The 15450-nt window shown below is 35.6% G+C and overlaps 1 protein-coding gene across 1 annotated transcript in view; it reads right to left on the bottom strand.

Annotated features, from left to right (window-relative positions):
• The window catches only part of LOC123688884 (protein EFR3 homolog cmp44E), a 31476-nt gene extending 24964 nt beyond the window's left edge, over positions 1-6512 (bottom strand). Inside the window, exons 1-2 of the mRNA XM_045627621.1 lie at positions 6002-6512; positions 5215-5365 (exon numbers count right to left, since the gene is read on the bottom strand). Of these exons, the coding sequence (XP_045483577.1) occupies positions 5215-5365; positions 6002-6216 (366 nt within the window). The 5' untranslated portion in view covers positions 6217-6512. The remainder of the gene's footprint in view (positions 1-5214; positions 5366-6001) is intronic.
• Positions 6513-15450: the final 8938 nt, after the last annotated feature.

Genomic DNA, 15450 nt, shown 5'->3' with positions numbered 1-15450 from the left:
GAGAGTTTTTTCGCATCGTGTAATTAAATATTTTCATATGAAATAAACAACATCATTAGAAACCTGACACGTTCAAATAAGGCAAAATCCTATTGACTATATACAGGGTGTTTCATCATAAACTGGACAAACATATATATTCGTGTAGAGGACATCGGGAGAATCATTTTTGCCTTATACAATATATCCCGTTTTCGAAGCATAAGCGAGATACAGGGTGTTAAACGTCAATTTTGAGCAAGATTCTTATGGGTGTGGTCAGTTTTGTATAACACTCAAAGAAACGGTTTTTGGTCAAATCTCAGTATTTTTGGGTCCTCTATTCAGAAAAGTTGATGAAATCGGAAAAAAGAATTACAAAATGGCGGAAAACCTTCAACGTTCCTAATTTTTTTTTTCCGGTGGTCAAATTGAATTTTAGTTTCTGAATGAACACAATTTTCTAAGAATTTCGGTGCAAAAATTTTTTCAAAAATCGAACACAAATTTTTTTTTACATGTCTACAGCGATAAAAAAATTTCACCCGAAATGGATGAAATTTTGTACAATTGTACTCCTTCAATTATCAATCACGAATATGAAAACAGAATTGTAAAATATCAAACGGTTTCGTTTCTACAGCCATTCAAATGTTTCGTTCAAACCTCCAAAAAAAATTTAGAATGGCTTCTTAGAGTCAAAATTATTAAATTATTGCTATTTCCAAATATTCCGGATGCTAAAATTTATTTATACAAAAAAAATTCGGTGAAACTTAGTTGGGAGTCGAACCCTCGATTCCAACGTAAGTATTAATGAAGAAATTAGGACAGTTCTAAGGATATTAATATTCGTTGCTAAGCAACGGAAGTTCGTTGCTCATAGAATTCTACTGGTTATTTGAATTTCACTGAATATAATTTCGCAAGTATCGTGACACGAATTTGTTTGGAAACGAAAATGAAATATTCTCTTTTGGAAAAAAGTCATGGTTCATGCTTATTATCAAACGAATTTTTCAAGGAATAAACCTGAACTTTTTACTAATAATTCTACATTTTATAAGCACAAAAAAAAAAGTTAGTGAAAAAATCAATTTATAAATCGTTTTCGAAGATGTTTCCATTTTTAAGAATACACATTCTCGCCCTTTTCGCAACACTATCGACCGCTGAACGTATCATTTCGGGGTTTTGCCGGATCTCCTCGGCAGCTGATTCAATTCGTTGAATACGTTCTTCCTTTGAGTTTACTGGAGCTCTCTTATCATAAACAAGACTTTTGAGATGTCCCCAGAAATAAAAATCAAGTGGTGTGAGATCCGGCGAACGAGGAGGCCATGCGATAGGTCCTAATCGGCCAATCCATCGGCGTGGGTATTCTTCATCTAGATACCCTCTTACATCACGAGTTGTGTGGGCAGGGCAACCATCATGCTGGTACCAAATGCCCTGAATCTGACTCAGCTGAATATCTTCAAGAAGATCTGGCAGAATCTCCGTCAGGAAGTGATAATAGCCGTTTCCAGTCAATGTTTGAGGAAGAATGTATGGTCCGATAATGAATTTATCTTTTATTCCCATTAACTGAAAACCTCTTCTGGCTATTTTTTGATACCGTGGCATGCGGATTTTCTCTATGCCATAAAATATTATTTTTTCTGTTGAAGAAACCATCCCTATGAAAAGTAGCTTCATCCGTGAATAAAATTTGATGGAGAAAATCCCTATTTCCACGTTCCTACTCTTCTCAAAATAAACTGACAGAATTCGTTTCTTCTATGAAAATCACCGTCTTCTAGAGTTTGGCAAAGTTGGAAATGGAACGGATGGAAGCTGTTCTTTTTGAGTACTCTCCAAACAGTGGTTTTACTTTTATTCACTGAAGGGTGGTTCGAAAGGGTTCTTGTTGAAATCATTGGGTTATCTCCTACTAAATTAAGGATGCGATCATCGTTTGTTCTTATTGTTTCCTTCTTTTTCCGGTGCACCCTTCCTTCTTCACGTAATTTGCGTACTGTTTCATAAAAAGTTTTGAAGTTTGGCAAATTTCTGCTTGGAAATCTGCTGGAGTAAAAATTTCCCTTGCTTTTCTGCCTGAGCAATTCGCTTCATAATAAGCCTGCACAATATAATTTTTTTCCAAAAGAGAATATTTCATTTTCGTTTCCAAACAAATTCGTGTCACGATACTTGCGAAATTGTATTCAGTGAAATTCAAATAACTAGTAGAATTCTATGAGCAACGAACTTCCGTTGCTTAGCAACGAATATTAATATCCTTAGAACTGTCTTAATTTCTTCATTAATACTTACGTTGGAATCGAGGGTTCGACTCCCAACTAAGTTTCACCGAATTTTTTTTGTATAAATACATTTTAGCATCCGGAATATTTGGAAATAGCAATAATTTAATAATTTTGACTCTAAGAAGCCATTCTAATTTTTTTTTGGAGGTTTGAACGAAACATTTGAATGGCTGTAGAAACGAAACCGTTTGATATTTTACAATTCTGTTTTCATATTCGTGATTGATAATTGAAGGAGTACAATTGTACAAAATTTCATCCATTTCGGGTGAAATTTTTTTATCGCTGTAGACATGTAAAAAAAAATTTGTGTTCGATTTTTGAAAAAATTTTTGCACAGAAATTCTTAGAAAATTGTGTTCATTCAGAAATTTGAATTCAATTTGACCACCGGAAAAAAAATTAGGAACGTTGCAGGTTTTCCGCCATTTTGTAATTCTTTTTTCCGATTTCATCAACTTTTCTGAATAGAGGACCCAAAAATACTGAGATTTGACCAAAAACCGTTTCTTTGAGTGTTATACAAAACTGACCACACCCATAAGAATCTTGCTCAAAATTGACGTTTAACACCCTGTATCTCGCTTATGCGTCGAAAACGGGATATATTGTATAAGGCAAAAATGATTCTCCCGATGTCCTCTACACGAATATATATGTTTGTCCAGTTTATGATGAAACACCCTGTATATATATATATTTATAATTCACACTTATTAGTGGGTTTCGTAGAGTTATCCGGACGCCAAGGCATCAAGGATAACCCTCTTTTTGGTTAATGGGGGTATACGACCTTCCGTAAGATATTCACGGTTCCCAAAATCACAGCCTTCTGCATCCATGTGATTGTGTTCTTAGGTAGATTTAGCTCTTTGAGATGTTGAGTGCTCTTACGGTGGACGAGACCATTTACAGTTATGACCAGGGGCTTAATTATTACGCTTTTAAGCTTCCACATATCTTTAATCTGATGTGCTAGTGCCTCATATTTCCAGATCTTTTCCGCGTAGGTCTTCGCCAAGTTGTTGTCTTGGGGAACCGCGAAGTCTATTATGGTGGCGGTTTTGTTCAATTTGTCCCACACCACCATATCTGGACAGTTATGCTCAACCCTTCTATCCGTTATGAGCTTTAGTTCCCAGTGAACTTTGGAATGGTGGTTTTCCAGTACAGTTTTTGGAGTGTACACGTGGTGTGGTGTGAAGTGCTGGATGAGGTCTTTCTGAAGACACAACAGCTGGTGTACAACCTTCCCCATATTGTTATGGCGAGCCAGATATTTCGTACCCGCTATGGTTGAGCATCCTGATGATGATATATATATATATATATATAAAAAAAAAAATAGATATATATATATATATATATATATATATATAAAAAAAAAAATAGATATATATATATATATATATATATATATATATAACAGCTGATTTTCCTATCTGGAGTATTCACAGAATGAATTATTCATTTACTTATATTCAATATAAAAAAAAATAATATTCAGTATAAAAAATGAATAGCATTCTATAACAATACCACATTATATGTATAGGTAAATTCTCATTCTTAAAAAAATTCAGGATTTATCAGTATCATTTTTTAATTCTTTTAGTAGATTCATTAAATTAAATATGATCTGCTTTTGGGAATCGTACAAGTTCTTGTGAAATTCGTTCTATACAGATATAAATATGTATATGATAGTTCTTGTTGAATAATTACGGTGAATATTCGGCATAAACAGATATCTGTCAAAATAAAGGATCCTCAAATAAAAGTTGGTCGCCTGTATTTGAGATTTAGACAATTATTTAAGAGATCCTGTAATAAAAAATCTCTCATTTGTGCGTTGCAATAATTCTCTATTATGTGAGGACATCACGACTGCACCAAATTGGATAATTCGTTTTTTGTTGTGTTCATTACCGTCATGTGAAGGTTTATTCAATAAAATATTTTCCAAAAAAACGTACGGAAAAGAAAAAGGCTTTCCTTTTTCTGCCGACCAAGCGAACAATCAAAGAGTAAAATTTGACACTTCGAAGGATGTATTTTCGGTTGTCTGATAGAAAGTAGATGATTGAATTGAAGGCGTTATTTTATTCCATAATATATTTTGTCGAATTTTTTTATTATTAAATCCGGTCGTGCGAAGGGTGGGCAGCTAGTGGAATATAAAAAGTGAGTTTATTCTGGTTTTTCTAATATAGTAGCTCATTTTCCAAGTTTACAATGGTATACGGATGATTTTTTTCCAGTTGAATCAATAAAAAAATCTCGAAAGGAAAAATCTTACGAAAAAATGTTTTAAATAAAAGGTTAATGGTTTTGAGAGGGAAGTCCACTTATAGCAGAATTTCAAATGGGAACTCCTGTTTTTTTAATGCAGATTCATATTTTACCAAGAACAATATTTCAAGAATAGTCACAAATAGCTCTGTAAACGACCACAATTTATCTGCTCCATTGATCTATATATTAATGTTTTTTGAAATAAGAGATCGAGAGATGCATATAACTTTTTCTCCATATCAAACAACTCAGGAGATGTAGTACCGAATAATAAAAATCTGACCAATCTGTACTTTTATTTTTGATATTTAACTCTATGTAATCGTAGAAAACTGGAGATATTTGGATAATAACTATATACATATTTCAAAAAATTACAGATCGCCATCTTTTGTGTGAAAAAGCTTTCAAGGACCTCCTAAGCAAATAATTCACGAGCTACACTTCAATTAGAAATCTTTAAAATAGATTAGATGCGAGATGTACCCTAAGTCCTTCGTCTTTTATAATTTTATTCAATATAATTTTCCAACCTCAAGAAACAAAATAGACACTAATAAATATTTTGCACTCTTCCCTAATCCAATAGTTTCATTGAGAATATTAAAAAAAATTTCTATTACACACTCACAGACTGTGTTGCTAGAATTTGTAGTTCTGGTTCGGTTGATTCGAGTAGCTTTTGTATCATTTTCAGAAAACTCTCGACAAACAAATTGAGTGTCGGAGCATGACATGCCATGAGAAGTTGATCCATAGCCTCCATAGCGATGACAACGAATCTGAAAAATAATGAAGGGGTCATTTTCCAACATGATGGAGCACCACCTCATTCCTCATTAGAACTCAGGAATTATTTTGATAGCTCATAACCTAATACATGGATTGGACGAGGTGGACCAATGGCATGGCCACTTCGATCTTCTGACCCAACATTAGTGGACTATTTTCTCTAAGGTCATTTAAAGTCAATGATCTATGAGAAGCCACATAGAATACCCTATGTTTCGAATAAATTAGGCATAAGGAGAAATACAGAATAATGCCAATACTACAAAAATCAGACCTTAATTTGACGAGAAAATTCAACAATGTAGATGTCACTTTGAAGATACCCTAAGCCAGGGCGTATATTAGCTTAGCAAACAGCCCGATGCCAGGTGGTATACTTGAGTAGTTGATTACTCGCAAATTGTGTTGACATATTGGAGATCAGTCTCGGCATTTTTTGTATTAAGCCGAGGGACTATAAATCAGTCATTTAGGTTATTGACAGGTCTCACATCTGGGTGGGATTCTAATTGTTTACTTACTTTTCTTGTGTAATGTTGGAATACCGCCATTCGCTTTCTGCGTCTGAATATAATGCCGAACTGGAAACTTTATTACGAGGTTACTCCTTGAAATTTGCTACTTACCCGTATTTTTTTCTATAAATATCTCTGGCTCCCCTCTGATACAAGTATTCCCCAATTCTATCCAACTTTTCTGGGGAACTAAGGGCATAAAAGGTAAGTTTCTCCATATTAGATTTAACCAGTCCATCTTGAGGGTATACAGGAAAGATATTGTCAACCAATCGTTTATATCTGGGCCGAAAAGCACTGCAGCATCCGCAGCAACCTTCAAACATTTTTGACTTGGATAGTCAAATGTTACTTAATGAAAAAACTGATTCAGTTCGCCTGAACCTTGCACATTGGACTATATATTGTTATGGAGTTGATAGCTCCTGAAATTCATTTCTTTCTGAAGAGCATAAAATAAAAGTACAAATGGATTAAATCAATCGTCAGGGTGCAGATTAAGAACTAACTGTTTCCTACTAATGACAATAATATTATATTAGTAAATGGAATGTTACTGTCGTTACTGTGCTAGAGCTAGTTCAGCTAGTGCAACTGATAACTGACAGCACTGACATTTACTGTCAGTTGCTGTCAGAGATAGGTTATGTTAATAATAATAATAGATAAACTAGATTAGTTTTTCTTTGGTCAATAGATAAACTAGTTCTCTAGTTTGTCTATGGTGATCTTAGAATATAGAATCACAGACTAATCTGTGATAAAATAGGCATCTGAAAATAAGAATGCAGCGCCAAGGTGAGCAGACGTAGAACTATAAATGTTGACATTGGAGTGTTTTGTTGTATTAGTTGTGTGTGTATTTGCTCTATTTAAATTGGATTTTACAATAAATATAAAAACTTTTCGGACTTCTATAGTGAATAAGTGTGTTACTGTGTATATAATATTTTCATTTTAGGTAAAGGCGGTAGGTATCATCATTTGTTTCAGTTCAATCTAGTGATATTGAAAGTTATGCAAGGATGGAAGACTTCGAAAAATGACGAATAACAACCTTTTGCATATAATATGTGAACGGTTGAATCAACATTATTATACTACAGGATTCTAATAGTACCTTTTTTAGGTCCAAATGGCAAGACTGAGTTTAGAAGAATACTTTGGGTATCTTAAAGGTACATATACTTCTAGAAGTGTTTATGAAGGTGAAGAAGTTTTAAATGCTGGTCACATAATAAAAATGTTACATGTCATTTGCATGACTAATAAACTTTAGTTGAAAGGTTTTTTCACTTATCCGAATTGATCATTTCACATTACCCTTCAATTATACAGTCCCAACAAAATATTACAAATGCTAATGTATTGAATATTTTTAGGAATATCACAGAAAGTCGCATATCCATTTTAATTTATTTATTAAGAGATAACACAATTTCGATACCTATTTATCGAATTAAATTATTGCTTGACTAATGAATCACCAAAAAATAATGAGAGATCAATTGAAAATATTTCACTTATGAAATGTATTTATTTTGAAAATATGTTCGGCATATTATACGACTATTTTAAAATAATTAAAATGTGATAGAGAAGTATCATCAGTGTGCCCTGAAAAAAAATATATAGAATTTCAGAGTACATGTCCAAATATTTCTGAGGAATTTTTCCAATATTGTGTAAAGGTACCTTAGATTTGAAGACAATGTATCTTTGGCACAATTCTTGTGAAATGCCAAATAAAACAGATAATGTTACATATGAAAGATCACATTTCAATTTTATTAAAACTAAAACAATACACTGCTTGATTGTTAAACGATCTGATCTTTGATCACTGTAAATAGATTGTACTGCTTCTACTATTGTATCTTATAGTTTCATACTATTGAGACCAGTAAAACTGTTCAGTGCACTATCTGTTGTTATCAGGTCACACAAAGAAGATACTTTAGGAGTATTCACTTGCACTTCGAAATCCTTGAAAGTTTTAGGCCCATTATAATCAGGCTGACCCTGAAGAAGCTGTAATAGACCTTGTACAGCTTCGATTTCATCTTGGGAAGTAGATTGTAGAGCAGGTTCGATTTCTTCACAAGAGCATTCTTCAGCAATAAGTTTTTCTTTGTTGATATTTCTTTGATTCAATCTTTCAGATCTACTACTAGAACATTCAGATTCTTCCTTTCTGGTAGTGGATCCAACAGAAAGATTTCTGGAAGGCTTTTTCAAACATTCTTTCTGTGTAGAACTGGAATCTGTAAACGATTATTATTATTATCCCCATAAATATAATCTAAAATTTCATGTGCTATCAGTGCTTACCTCGATAAAAATAATCATCATCGCTAAAATGCAGGGAACATACTTTCATATTTCTTGTCACTGGTTTATCGATTTTGAATTTCAGTTGCCAAGCTTTTGTCGATCCATCAGCACTTTACTCCCCAGTTTCCCTTCCATCCAAACACGATATTTATTACCAGTTTGAGGGAAAGCATGGAACTTGATATTTGACCTTTTTTTCCCAGGAAGAACACTGAGGAACTGAACAATAGCGATTCGAACGACTCAGAACTATTGAAATGATTCAAAAAATATATAAATATTTGTAGAATATCACACAAAAACAAAGCAAAATGCTAGAACCTCAGAGGAATGAAAAGGACTGACTACCTCTGAGGCAAACCATGTCAACATTTCTAGTTACTCTGATTGTCACCAGGTGGCGTAGCGCTTATCTTGATTCGCCAGGAAGAAACATAAGGCTTCGTTAAAATTGCTGAACGGAAATCGGCCATTACAGGCCTTCCGTGATTCAATTCTCAGTCGTTTCGTGCTGTCAAAGTTAACCGACAAATCCCATAGGCGTATCATAGGGTTTTTTTTGTTATTACATTTTTCAGGTTTATTATTTCTTCATTCTCATCAAAATACTAGCTAGTTGCGTTATTGTGTACAGTCCATTCAGGAATTATTGACATCGAAGTAGGCCATGAACGTCTAGTCGCGGCTTTATTTCTGGTTACAAAAATATCACTAAAAATTGCTATGGTTCATCATAGAAATAACCAGTTTAAATTATTTTCATCATTTATGTATCCGAAAGATCTTGAATTTTCGAAATTACGATTATTACGAAGGGATGCATACAATCATGATTTCATAAATTGAAATTCAGATTATATAACGTAAAAATATAGTGAAATGCTATCTCATTTCGAGGAAATTCAATGAAGAGATATCTATTCATTTAAGAGTTTCCCATGAAAGATCCCATTGAAGATCATTAAAATATGCATATTCCTTTTCACCAAAGGCTCTTCAAAAATTGTTGCATTACTGATGGACACTGGATACCAACCTGCTTGCAAAATTCTTATCAAATAACTCATAGATAATTTTAACTGTGGTGTCTAAACTGGTGAAGAAAAATAAATTTAAAGAGTGTAGCTTAGTGAATGGAAGAGCCATATCATAATAAGATAGAAATAAAATTCAAAGAATCCATTTAGTATATGAAAAATTTTGACATCACAGTTGTACTATAACTTTCAAAATTGGAACCAATTTATCAGCCGATGTGTAAATTACTTTCTAAAGTTACTATTTATTGAAACTGTTCATGACATCAATGATTGATTAAACTTGTATGAAAAATATAGGTACTATTTGTACTCGAGTTTTCTGTTTTTTATTGAAATGCTTTTATACTAGTTTCTATTGAATTACATAAATTATTTTGCCCATAACAGCCTTAACTCACACACTAAAAGCATTTTTGCATGAAATTATTTTTAATTTGTGAATTTTAAAATTTTATTGCATTCTTCAAGTGGGTAAGAGGTGAAGAAGTTACTCTTCTGAATATATTTTTCGATTAAATACTCAGTAAAAATTCTTTAAAGCAATTGGAATTTATTAGATTTTTGGATTACTCATTGAAGAACAAACAACAGATATAACAATACTTAATTTCAATATAGAATATAAATAAACTATAGATGCAATGCCAAGACTTTGTTTAGCAATCCAATTATAAAATAACTCTCTCTTCATAGATTTATATAATCCTCATGATCACCACTGTCAAAACAAAACATCCAGGTAAAAATCCAAATATCCAGTATTCAAAATAGTGCTCCTTCTACTTTTACCCTTGAATATACTTGAAAAACATTTCGTTTTCTTTCTAGAGTCCACTGTTGAATAATGCTGGCATTTTCAAATAACCAAGTTTCCTCCAGATGAATGAATTTCACATTTTGTTGCAAATATTCTCTGTATTCACCATAAAATCGTACTCAACTTATTATATTTTTCTGTTTATCAATAAGAATTTTCATTTTATTAACTGTTTTGAACTTGTAACCAATTAAGTTTATGTAATGTTGTCTTTGATTGATTAAAATCCAGATGCTTTTTGGTCAAATTTCATCTAGGCTGATATATTGGTTGCTTTTGGCTCGGGTTTTGGTAACAATCAAATCATTCAATGATTCTTTGAAGGTGAAATCGTATTGCACAGGTTTTCCTCCACTAATAATCCAGGTTGTAATGACTTGCCTTCTTCTTTTTTCAAACAGTACTGTGAGAAATACTCAAATAGACTAATCAATGTGTGTTTGAAATTGATACAACTTTTTAAGTTTCAAAATTTCTTCGATATAAACAAACTGAAATCTAATCTCCTGTCAAGTGTCAATGGCATTTCCAATGCCAACCCGAAATCTGCAATTCAAAAAGTTACTGAATGAGCCACTACCAACTTAATTTCGATTTTCCAAAGCCACCCGGGATGTCAATAATTCCTGAATGGACTGTAAGTAAATATTGAGTATAGGAACTCAAAGCAAAAATAATGATCAATTATTAGTGTAAAAATATGTTATTTTCACGCTCTAGATCTCCAAAAGATAAAAAGAGAGCGGAATGGATTCATTCCATAAATGGGCTTGAATTTGTTCCTACAACTCAAAGTTATTTATGCTCTCGTCATTTTGATGATGATTGTTTTGATCGAACTTCAAAGGCTAAAGTGAGACTACATCCTATTGCTGTGCCAATAATTGTAATAGATCGTTTAATAGTATGAAATCCTGAAAGGCGAGTGCCGCAAGCACACGAACGATAAAAGGACTATCTCCACGTGTTGCACACTATACTTTTCCTACAACTGCACAAATTTCAATAATTCAAGTGAAGGACTTGATTCAAATCAAAATGGCCTTCGTTGACAGTATGTGCTAATTTATTGCGTTTCCATAGAAACGACTCAAAAGCCCAATTTCATTGGTCTACCAAGCGAGGTGTGGGCAAAGTGCCGTAGGGAATAATATTTCCCACAGTATGAGCAATACATAGTTTTGAAATTGAGTAAGTTTTGAAGAATACGCTACTTTCCATAGCAGTTGTAGGAAAAATATGTAAGTAAATTATATTGACAACCATTTTCCACATTTTAACTGAAATAAACATGTTTGTTTTTTTTTAGGTGAAAAATTATAATGCAATAGTGACCAGACCCTCGAAATGCTCTAATGGATCATGATTCTGTATATTTAATTTCTGGAGCCTCAAGTATTGTTGGACCTTCATCTACATCCGAGTCTTCTATTCTATATTCTAAGATGGTGATGTTATCTCTGGTTAGTGGTGTAGTGCAGTCAGTTCAGTGAGTGTAGTATTCCCCACCCTTTAGAAATGAAAATTCCTTCAATGGATGCCAGAAATTCCCTGAAAGAAAAGGAAAAAGTACGAATTCCAAATGTATATAAATATCAAAAGATATTACTTATCTGGTTGATGTTTCGGCAAATATGCAATATGCCATCCACATAACCATTGTCAAACAGAAGATTTCCACGTTATTACGTAGGAATCAAAATAGAAAGTAACCCAAGGAGAATGTTCGTCATCAAGGGAAAGTAGCAATATACCGGTTTCACCATTATTAGGGATCATCAGTACCGCATAACTATACCCAAGATGACAAACAAACGAAATAGCAGGCACCTTATTGAATGCTGGCAGACGCTACTCAGTATGAATTACTGCGTTATGTGGATGGCATATTGCATATTTGCCGAAACATTAACCAGATAAATACAAATGACTGACACTTGTTAATGAATGAAAAAAAAGGAAAAAGTACGATTTCCAAGTGTATATAAATATCAAAAGATATTACTTATCTGGTTGATGTTTCGGCAAATATGCAATATGCCATCCACATAACGCAGTAATTCATACTGAGTAGCGTCTGCCAGCATTCAATAAGGTGCCTGCTATTTCGTTTGTTTGTCATCTTGGGTATAGTTATGCGGTACTGATGATCCCTAATAAGGGTGAAACCGGTATATCGCTACTTTCCCTTGATGACGAACATTCTCCTTGGGTTACTTTCTATTTTGATTCCTACGTAATAACGTGGAAATCTTCTGTTTGACAATGGTTATGTGGATTGTGGATGGCATATTGCATATTTGCCGAAACATCAACCAGATAAGTAATATTTTTTGATATTTATATACACTTGGAAATCGTACTTTTTCCTTTTCTTTCATTCATTAGCAAGTGTCAGTCATTTGTATTTATCAGAAATTCCCTATTTGATGTATTTTACAGTTAAAATTCCCTGCAACCCATTAGTGTTGCAATGTATGTCAGGACCGGCAAACCGGACATTTTGCCGGGGCGCCAAATGTTAGGAGCTCAAAGTCAGTTAAAAACAAGACATACTTCTTGACAAAAGTGTTTTCTAAGTAGTGAAATAATCTTCTTAGAGAGGTGGAAGGCACCCTCAACGCAAAGGAGATTCTGCTTGCAATGTTCGGTGATATCGGAGGGGTCTTTGACAATACCCTACATACCTCCATATGCAATGCACAATACCCTACATACCTCCATATGCAATGCAGCCAAAAGGAAAGGGATAGAACCCTCCACTGTTAAGTGGATATCAGCCTACGAAAGGACTGAAAGGACGAAGTGTTACAGCCTATCTGGGAGAAACCGAAGTGACTGTGCTGACGTGCAGGGGATGCCCTCAGGGAGGGGTTCTATCACCCCTGCTGTGGAGCTTGGTCATGGATGGCCTCTTGGAGAGGCTTACAACAGGCGGCTTTAACGTCCAGGCTTACGCCGACGACATAGTGGTGATGGTTAGAGGCAAGCATGGGGGCCCAATAAGTAGCCGAATGCAACTTGCTCTCAGAATTATTGAAAATTGGTGCGGGGAAGAGGGGCTTACTGTCAACCCCTCGAAAACATCAATAATCCCGTTCACTAGAAGAAGGAATCTCGACCTCAGAGCTCTGGTCTTAAATGGTCAGACTCTGCACTTCTCTAGTGAGTGTAAATATCTAGGTGTTATCCTGGACAGTAAACTGAACTGGGGGAAACATATAGATAAGACTCTTTCCAGAGCCACGGCGGCTATGTGGGCATGCAAAAGACTCTTTGGAAAGACATGGGGAGTGAAACCGAAAATGGTACTGTGGTTATACACAGCGGTGGTACGCCCTATTGTCACCTATGCATCTCTAGCATGGTGGACAAAAACCGAGGAGGTCACCACACGCATCAGGTTGCAGAAACTGCAAAGGCTGGCGTGTATTGGTGTCACAGGAGCTATGCGCACAGCTCCAACGGCAGCGCTGGAGGTTATACTAGACTTGCCTCCCTTACACCTACATGTGAGGAAATGTAGCCTGCTCGAAGCATTAAGAATTTCCCATAATGGAAAGCTCCTTCCTGGGAACTGGGTTGGACATATGAGGATACTGAATCAACTAGATTCAAACCTCCTCGCAAAACCATCAGATATTATGCCAACCACCTACGATTTTGAAACGGTTATAAATGACCGTCATAGTGCAATAAGTTTCATAAATCGTCTGGACAAAAAGTCATCCATATGGTTTACAGATGGGTCAAAAACAGAGAAGGACACCGGCATTGGGATATATGGACCTAGACTGAGGATCTCTAAAGCCCTGGGAAGTGAGCCCTCGATTCTACAGACCGAGATAATGGCTGTTTATGTATGCGCCCAGGAGTGTCTCAAAATGAACCTCAAAGGGGCGCATATCTACATCACCACGGACAGCCAAACCACGCTGAGATCCCTGGAATCGTGCTGTCAGGGGTCTCTGCTGACTTGGGAGTGCCGTAACACCATAAAGCAACTGGCCAGAGGAAATAAGGTGACTCTACTATGGGTACCAGGGCACTGTGGGGTTGAAGGAAATGAGAGAGCGGATGAGCTTGCAAAAAGTGCATCAAGGTTAAGACCTGCTGGACCTGAGCCTTTCTGTGGGATAGGAAAAGACCAATACAAAGCTGCGGTCCAGCTATGGGAGTTGAACAGTAGGACAATCCACTGGACTAACACTCCTAGACTTGCTCAGGCAAAGAAATTCGTGAAGTTTTCACCTACTTACACCAGAAAGCTCCTGAAGCTGTCGCGAGCAGAGCTTCGGGTGATGGTGGGACTGCTGACGGGGAACTGTCGGTACAAACATCATTTGTACCGTATGGGTAAGTCAGCAGACGAGATTTGCAGGCTCTGTGGATCGGAAGTAGAAACGGCTGAACACTTGATATGCAAGTGTCCAGAGCTGGCTGGCCTAAGAACCATTCACATGGGCAGGCCGGTCCTGGATACCAGAGAGGTAATGGCCAAGGCCCATAGGGAGGTTGTCAATTTTATTAACGTCATTGACGACCTCCCTGGGTTTATATGAATGAGTAGGGTAGTGAACAAAAGATCTGCATGGTCGCAGTTCCCGGAAGGCTTACCGAAGCAAAACGACCCCAGTTCAAATAATAATAATAAGTAGTGAAATAATAAAATTCCCAAGAGCCATTTTTTTTTTTTAATCAAATAGGCGCCTTAAACTATAGTTATGAAAATACAAATAGGTATAGTATTTCCAAAGTCACTCGGAGGAAGATGAATATTTCGATTATACAAGGTTTGTCCAAGTTTCCAGAAATTCCTTTCGGACCAATGAATTTATTGCCTAACAATACTTTCAAATAAACCCCGGTATTTAGCAGATCGCGGTATCCACTTCAAAAGGCCTTCTATGGCCAAGCGTTTTTATGGACTAGTTCAAGTGACTTAGGACATACTATACTAAAATGCACCTTAAAGAACTACGTCGTCTTTTAATACAGTAAAAGTCATCACGAATGGGATAACACCAATCCGAGGAAACCTTGAGAGCCGAAGGATGCGTGATGCAACTTTTAGATACTCAAAATGTGTACCCCAGACACTTCCGCCATTTTGGGACGTCATTTTTTGCCGTTCATCAATATGGGTTTTCACGAAATGTATTGAAGATGAAATTTTTGCTGATCTTGTAATTATTTGAGCCTTAGTATGTCAAATTCTAGAAGGGGCCGGCAAAATTTAAGAGGTGTCCGGGCCATTTGGGAGGGGAACGTTATCCCCCCCTCCCCCGGATCCGCGCCTGATCTGAGATGCAAGTTTTCAACAAGCTGACTGGAATGTCATCATAACCAGATGCAGTAGTGTTCTTCAA

The sequence above is a fragment of the Harmonia axyridis genome, chromosome 1 (genome assembly GCF_914767665.1).
Source record: "Harmonia axyridis chromosome 1, icHarAxyr1.1, whole genome shotgun sequence".
Taxonomy (NCBI): Eukaryota; Metazoa; Arthropoda; class Insecta; order Coleoptera; family Coccinellidae; genus Harmonia; species Harmonia axyridis.
The sequence above is the reverse complement of the archived record's forward strand: the minus strand, read 5'-3'. Positions and strand labels throughout refer to the sequence as shown.